The sequence below is a fragment of the Physcomitrium patens genome, chromosome 8 (assembly GCF_059467195.1).
Source record: "Physcomitrium patens ecotype Gransden chromosome 8, ASM5946719v1, whole genome shotgun sequence".
In the NCBI taxonomy this organism is placed as follows: domain Eukaryota; kingdom Viridiplantae; phylum Streptophyta; class Bryopsida; order Funariales; family Funariaceae; genus Physcomitrium; species Physcomitrium patens.
Genome location: NC_143417.1, coordinates 7763012 through 7771007, shown reverse-complemented (window position 1 = coordinate 7771007; position 7996 = coordinate 7763012). Strand labels below are relative to the sequence as shown.

Genomic DNA, 7996 nt, shown 5'->3' with positions numbered 1-7996 from the left:
AGATAATAATATTTAATATAATTTTAAATCAAATCATTTCATATTATATATATATATATATATTTATATAGATACAATAAATATTTTAAATTCTTATAATATAATATTTAGTAAGAACGTAAGAAAAAAATACAAAAATTGAGTAGACTTTGTTTTCATATGTTTTAATATGAATAGACCATATTTATATAATAAATTAAGATAGAAAAAAAATATGGAAAAATAAGCAAGTGTCTTGATTAGCTAAGAGGTTTGCATTTGCCTTTAATGAGGTCTAGATGGAATTGAACTTTAAGAACTTCATGTCGAAGTTGCTGCATTTGATATTTAAAAACTTAAACATTTGTTGGTGATGTGTTGAATACTATATGCACTATTATTCATATCTTACGTTTTTCTATGTATAAATCATGCATATAAGTAATAGATATATGTAAGTATATGAATGTTGCACTAAATTGTAATGTTAATGATATTTTTGGTTTATTATAAAGATACAATGTTACTTATATAACATGGTTATGACAATGATGAACTAAGAATAGGATAGCAATAATTGATATGTATAGGGTTTAAGCATGCAATTTCTTTTGCTTAAACTATTATAATAAGTTCTATTATATTTACATATGTCACTTCATATAATTCATTTTTAATGTTGTATGTAAATATTGTGTTTTGTTTTATTTATGTTTTAACTCTTTTAATTTTGCATAATAAAAATAAAAATTAAATAAACAACTTACTCCATACTACTTTTCCTATTTTTTTTATCATTAATAATTTTTTATAAACTAATCTATTTATTTAAAAATATAAAAAGAGACAAATGCTAGTCTTAGCCATCAATTAAGTATTGTATGTCTTGGCTATTATATAATATATTTATTAGTAGTTTGATACACATTATATATAGGAGAGTTTTAGATGGAGAACCGTAATTCTTGTTATGATCATTTGAACGATAGTGATAAGAGGGTCTTGATAGGCATCCTAGAATTAAATAGATTAAAAAATACAAAATAATATTAACAATGTTCTTTTTAGAAGATCTTATTTGGAAAGTTTTGGTTTAAGATGTACTCTGAATTGGATTAATGAATTATCTGATTAATTTTTGGATTTATTATTATTATTATTATTATTAAATATCCATCAATTTATTACTTAAATTAGTACAAAATCAAATTGTGCAACACTGCTAATTGATACTGAACTACAGTCAAACTATGAAAAAGAAAAAAACAAACCAACAAGCGATTTGTTTATTTATTTATTTATTGATGTTATATCACAGTTGTCACTAAATTATCATGCGAAGTTTCTATGCAATTTTTTTTTAATCATGGCCTTGTACAACTGGGTATATCACAAAGCATGCTTTGAAAATAAATGTAAAAGTTGGCTAAAGAAATATTTTAAAATTTTCATTCTTCTTTTTCTTACTTTTAGTTACTGTATGATATGAATGGGAAGAATTCGATTTTAGCAAAGCCAGTTGGATTTAGAAAGCTAACTTATCAACCACGATTCTAAATTCTAAAAAAATAAATTTCCAAACCAATACGTCCAATCCTAATTCTAAGGCCTTTGTCTTTCAACATTCTAAACCATTGGCTTTGAAACATGTTTGTCAATGGATATGGGCCTTCAATGGTCAAGGACTGGAATGTCTTGCAGGAAAATGTCAAGTTGCAAAATGCCTTCCACAAATGTGATGTAGAAATATGGATCCCAATTGTGGAGAGGAATGACAATGAATTAGTGTTTGATAGTCTGGGGGATGAAGGAATTTTGAATCCAGCCCAGTGACCGTGGCCCTCGTCGGCTCTGGGCTGGTCTCGGTGTGTCCCCGTCTGTTTGAAGCTGTGATTTGTTTTGTGAGAGGGGTCAGACGCAGTTTTCGTAGTGGTGTCGCAGCTCTGGCGTGGCGATGGCGGGGACGACCTTGGTGCCCCCTGGGCGGCAACACAAGCGCACCGTGTCCGACCAGCAGAAGCGCCGAGAGCTTGCCTTGCAGCGCCAGAAGCAAGGGCGTCGTGACTTACAACACCATGCCCGCCAGCTTGCCCTCAGCGCTCTGAACGAAGTTGGTGACGTTAGCGGAGAGCAGGAAGAGGAGCCTGCAGTGTATGAGGTGGGGGATAGGATTTAAAAAATGTTCTTAAGTGAAAGTGTGTCTGGATTTTCGACTACCGTATTCACTGTGTGGATTGGTTTTAAATTTTTTTCCTAGAAGTGTGTGACTTGAATGTTGAGGTTTGCGATCGCGCAATTTGTATCGTGTTCAATGAGATTCGAAGGCGCAGGTGCATATTTCTGGTCGAGTGTTAGTTCGATCAACAAGGGCTGTTGAATTGTGGAGCGTTCCGTTGACTTTTACCTCAGTTGTTGCATTTCTGATTTTCGGGATTTTCAACTGCTTGACTCAGTTTCTCTCCTGCTCATGTGCATCATTCTTCATGCGGGAATGTAGCTCAATGTTCCACGCGCAGCATCAGAAAACGTGGCGGCTGATTACAACGAACAAGATGATACAGAGGTCAGCCGACCTAATTTTCATATTGGTGATGTTATTGCATTCGCTCATTTTTTGCAATTCTTTATTTAGTAACCATCACAGTAGCAGAAAAAGTTTTTTCTGCAAATTTAAATGAGAATTCAAGTCCTCAACTTGTAGGCCAAGCAGTTTTCTCTTATGGTTTTGAATCATCTCGAACCAAGTTTTAAGGTAGATATTCTTCCGTGCTCATGGTGATTCAATTCAACTTATCATCGGTAAACCAGTCACTGGTATTGATGCTCAGCAGATCAAGCTTTTAATCTGTAGTTGAGTACAATGTTAAATTTAACTTGGCAGAATACTTATATAGCTCGCCAAATACGTAAGTGAGAGTTGTTCTTATATTTCGAACACACTCGTTTGAAAGTATGGTCCAGATACCTGAGGGTCACCAAAGCGTTAATTACTTCGCCGCTGTTTGCCTCGATGATTTTGAGATTAAATACCTCCGTGTTTGGCCTTCAGATCCTAACATGTAGTCGTTTCATACGCTAATCCAGTCTTTGCATAACTTTTTAAGTATGATATACAGGCGAGTATGGAAGATGCAGAACGCAGCCCAGGGAGTAAGCGCAAAACACTGTTAGAAGGCGCAAATCTGAAGGGGTTAAGAGCGAGAGAGTTCTTTGCTCGACAGTTGATGTTACCCGAGTGGATGGTGGATATCCCCTCTTATCTTAAAAAGGATTGGTAATAGATTTGATTCTCTACGCCTTTTCATAGTTATCATAGCACATTAACATCATATATGTGTGTCATCGCACCAACTAGCCATTACGACGTCTGTCACATGCAATGAGTCCATTAGGTTGATTCTCAAATAAGGGCAGTTCGAGGTTCTGGTTATGTTGAATATCTCTCAACAATCCGTCGAACGTCGTTAGAAAGCATCAATAACTTATGATCGAGTGGGAAACCTTCTGTTAACGTCGTTAAGTATGTTGGGCCTGACTCATGGTAGTATGTGAATCAGTGTTCATAACATGTGGGTTCTGATTGTTGTGTAGATACGCTAGACTTACTGCTCGCATTTGCCTTTGTGATTCTGGGGTATACGAAATCATAGGATTGGTTAGTCTTATTTCCTTACGTCAAGATTTCTCCGCTGACATTTATACCTATCTCAAATTTCAGGTTCGTTATGCCAAGGCCAGAAGGCCAGCGGTGTCTTGTTATATCAGCCAATGGCATTACTCTGAGTCGTCAGCGAAATGGTCGAATCTTGCATTCCTTCCCTTCTGCCTTACCCAATGGTGCTCGAACGAAGGAAGTGGCGGCAGGATCCCATGTGTACTGTATCCTGGACTGCATCTTCCATGAGGTACATCTCAATTAGCAAGCTGCGATTTCGCCACAACTGAATTCTTAAAAAAGCTTTCCATCTATGACAATTTGTATCTTTACATTATGGGTGTCTGCTTGATGCTGGAGTGCACATTGAACAAATTAGTCTGTTGTGATTCTATGTCCGTACAACATTTGGTCCAGAAGTTGAAAAATTTGATTAGTATTCAGGACGTGTAAATGAAGTTACTGTCTGTTAGGTGCTGGTTAGTCACTGGAGATTGACATTATTTCTTTCCGAATGATATTGACACAAAAGGAACAATGCTTATCTTTTTCTGATAATCACGGTTGTTTTTTGGGGGTGTGTTTCTTGCTTTGACAGCCTGATAAAACGTACTATGTCATCGACATGATGTGCTGGCGTGGCTACTCGCTGTTCGATTGTACTGCAGAGTTTCGATTCTTCTGGATGACTACTAAATTGGCTGAAACTGGGGCTCTTGGTGCTCCATCTGCTCATCATCACTACCAATTCAGTGTTGTCCCTGTTTATGAGTGCAACGTAGCTGCCTTACAAGCAGTTTACAGTGGGCCAGTACCGTTCCAAAGAGATGGAATACTCTTTTATAACAGGTTAACAATTTTTTGTGCTGGTCAAACATCCTCGTGTACTAGCTAATAAGATTGTAGATTCTTCAATTTTTATTTAATTGATTTTAAAATAAATAGTTAAGAAAGATTCTTTATATATATATATATACGCTCAAGTTATCTTCGTTGCTATGATTTGCTTATTATCTTATCTTACAGCTGTACATCTCTGTTTGACAGACATGCGCTTTATGAACTAGGTCTCACGCCATTGGTGGTCGTATGGAAAGATGCTCAATGTAGCCAGTATTTGTTAGACACTGATAGCCAGGGAAATGTGCCTACTTATCAGCAGGTGCGGAAAATGCTTCACTTAATCGAACAGCTTCCTAATTAAATTGCTCAATATTACCTCTTGTTAGGCTATGCTGTTGGTTCCTTCTAGCTCAAATGAATTTATTCTTTATGCACAGTTTCCTCTATTTTTAGTTCTATTTTCTCTTGCTTTGTACATGTCATTCCATTCTTCATGTAATGGCCTGTATTACATTTTGTGTGTTTTCAGGGTTCACAGCTTTTCCTCTTGATTATTTCATAACGTCGTTATTGTCTTGTATGATGTGATCACGCAGTAATCAGTTGCCAGCGTCTAGTTTTTATTGTGCGCACTTGGTCATAGCTGTGTTGTGGTTATTGCAGGTGGTGCTAGAATTGAGGAGTGATGGCTCTGTAGTCACTTGTGATGACCCGCCTGTGATTTTTGGAACACTCGCTCCTGAGTTTCTTGAGCAGGTGAATTCTTTTTCTTTTTCTTCTTCTCCTCCTTCTCCATCATTAGATAAATTTTAACTCATTCCTAGAGCCGTGTTACTTGAACACTAAGCTGATAAGTTTTCTTTTGATGCAACCAGAATGCTCGACACCTGAAGCCTGGAATGCTTATACGATTTGCGATTGGCGATCAGGGACTGAGCTTGGTAGAGGGGAAACCTGTAGTTGCTGACATTCATTTTGAAGGCATTGCAAATAAGAATCGGGCACGTCGTGCAGATAGCTGCACAAAGGTATATCTTTGGGAGGTCTAAAACAGAGGAAGTAGCTGTTCCAATGTTATATCCAGATTGACTGTCCTTTGTTTATGTCATATTTTATCCCTTTTTTGGTGCATGGTGTTTCCAAATATTTGAGTTCATTTCGTTTCAATCATAGTCTCTTACCTGGTGGCGCGCAAGTGATTGTGTGCTCATTTAGAGTTGTGTGAAAGCTTGCCGAAGTCTAAATATTATCTTCAGTTCGGATTCCAACTACCTTAATCCCAAAATAATTACTATTATTTGATAACCCGCCAAGAGCACAGTTTTCTGTGCTTTCTAAGCATGCTCTAGTTATTGAATTCCTTCAGAGACTCGTGTTCTTGAAGATTGTGTGTAATTAAACTCGTTCCAATTCGCTGCATTTGTTGCTGTGAGATAACTTATCACGCACGGTGTGTGCATTGTAACTGGGCTACAGATTCTCTTCCAGTATGCTGCCCGACATGGTGCATTGACAATAAACGACATAGTAGCGGCCATTGAAACCTCCGATGAGGAAGGCGACACATCTATGGGCTAGATCGAAGACCAGACAGTTATGGTGAGTATCAAGAAAAAAATTCTCGCTTAAACAGAAGGCCTCACAAGGAGAAGCGAGTGAAGTTTCTGGGAGTTTTTTTTTTTTTTTTTTTTTTTTTTTTTTTTCTTCATAATCATCGTGATCTTCGTATACAGAAAGAGCTGCGCCATTGATAGGATTTATGCTCGGCGGTGAGATTCCGATCATTCTGCCCACTTCGACTTTAGGTTCGCCGTGATTTCAGTGAAATATCACACAAGTCATGCCAAATGTTCCACGAGGACTATTTTAGTTGTGATGCTAGTAATTTTATGAAATGCAGTATTTCAAGGACGCTTGACAGAAAGCACACATTTGTTGTGGCCATTACTCAGTTTGAGCCTTGGTGTCTGTGTTGGCAGGTTATGCGCGAAGAGTTATCATGCACATAGTCTGCCTACAGCAGATCAAGGTTTCGCATTGTATTATAGCGTGCTAACTTTCAAATAGATTGAAGCAGCACACTTGAAATTAGAACTCTTAGATAGATTTTGCATTTTAGACGCATCCTTTTAATTGAGGATCTTCTGATTGTGTGAATCTGGAATATTACGACCTGCTAATGCTATAGCTTTAAGTAGAAAATTCGAAGTCCTTAAATGTATGCTAGGTTCAGAAAGATGCGCCAACAGTAGATTGGTATATGGTTGAATTGTATTTGGTGGCATGACATTCTGATGTCAGGTTCATCCTGATGCAAAGCATATATTTCGAAATGTGAAGAACGTGTGTCGAGGTATATGACGTGATGCCCGTTCAATGTACCAGTATTAAAAAGAACTGTTTTTTTCTGTGATTCCTATGACATGGAAAAGTAAAATGTGAAATTGGGGGCTTTCTCTTATTATATTTTCTCATGAGTTCAATCATTCATGGAGCAGTACTTTGACTATGAAATACTTGTGGGATTCTTGCCGAAGGGATGAAACTTCCGCATTTGTAAGAGCCTTCGCTCCTGAGTGCCACTCATTGTCACTCAACATTCCTAACTTGAAACCTGAGAAGAAGTTCCTAACATGGATAGAACAGTGTACATAGCATTGCCATCTTGATTGACATATTTGACTGCAGATTGACATGTTTGACTATCTTGTGTATTGCTCAACTTCGATTCTAACCCAGATGGAACTCTAAGCCAAAGTGAATGGCAAACTTGTTGATACTGGATTGACACTGGATATTTAGGGTCTAAATGTCGGGAAACTTTCATTTATGATTCCATAATATCAAGTCATAGAATCAGAGGCAACTCCGCTTACCAGAAACGACAACACTGAGTTTTCCGTAAACGTTATTACATGGATTTTACCTCCTTGCGGCGGAAACAGGGACACTTTTCGTTGTCCATTCTCGACAAACGACATGAAACATCCAGCAAGTCGTCGAAGCAATCACTGAAGTTCAGGTCGAACTAGTCGCATCATCGCAATATCATTCTGGCTTTCATTTAAGCCTCCTGTTACCAAACAACCGCACGGGCGTGGCAAGTTCACGCTAAAACATCGACAGCATTTGCAGCTCGGCACCGTAAATAAGTCTATTTTTCCAACAAGAAAGTGAATGGAAAACACAGATCAGTCGAGGGTTTCACATTGTTGTGCGCAGAGGCATTCCGTGGCGGGCGGAGGGGCAAATGGACAGTAGATAGGCTATGACCTACATCGATGGAACCCTTTGCAAAGAGTAACGGTAAAAAGAGCTCGAGACTCATCGGGAAGGTAGAAATGCATCATAATGGAGCATCGAAAGCGAGAGGCCTAGTTTAGAAGGAGGGGCAGGAAATGAGGTAGAAGCGGTGGGCGGAATCGATCGCTTTAGCACGCAAGGATGAAGGAGCGGGTGCCTATTTTTTCTCTCAGCAGCCCTGATTTGGGTCACGTTGCCAGCCAGGTAACAGGCTTG

The 7996-nt window shown here is 38.1% G+C and overlaps 1 protein-coding gene across 3 annotated transcripts; it reads left to right on the top strand.

Annotated features, from left to right (window-relative positions):
* The first annotated feature begins 1766 nt into the window (after window positions 1-1766).
* On the top strand, window positions 1767-6939 carry LOC112285290 (uncharacterized). Of its 3 annotated transcripts, none has more exons than XR_002970647.3 (11): window positions 1807-2137; window positions 2477-2542; window positions 3096-3253; window positions 3698-3884; window positions 4233-4483; window positions 4682-4796; window positions 5141-5233; window positions 5353-5505; window positions 5954-6076; window positions 6211-6282; window positions 6457-6939. XR_002970647.3 is itself a non-coding variant. In XM_024525971.3 (10 exons), exons 1-9 carry the CDS (start codon window positions 1934-1936, stop codon window positions 6053-6055), a joined length of 1329 nt encoding a protein of 442 aa, XP_024381739.1. In that variant the 5' UTR covers window positions 1767-1933; the 3' UTR covers window positions 6056-6076; window positions 6457-6939. The 3 variants fall into 3 exon arrangements, 1 of the variants encoding a protein (XP_024381739.1); XR_002970646.3 differs by having other exon boundaries at window positions 1855-2137; window positions 6211-6246; XM_024525971.3 differs by lacking the exon at window positions 6211-6282 and having other exon boundaries at window positions 1767-2137.
* The last annotated feature ends 1057 nt before the right edge of the window (window positions 6940-7996 follow it).

Excerpts from the sequence above, each read along its gene's own strand:
- LOC112285290 (XM_024525971.3), top strand. The coding sequence starts at position 1,934 with ATGGCGGGGACGACCTTGGTGCCCCCTGGGCGGCAACACAAGCGCACC. Across the intron at positions 4,484-4,681 it reads GGAATACTCTTTTATAACAG|ACATGCGCTTTATGAACTAG; the intron begins GTTAACAATTTT and ends TCTGTTTGACAG. Across the intron at positions 4,797-5,140 it reads ATGTGCCTACTTATCAGCAG|GTGGTGCTAGAATTGAGGAG; the intron begins GTGCGGAAAATG and ends TGGTTATTGCAG.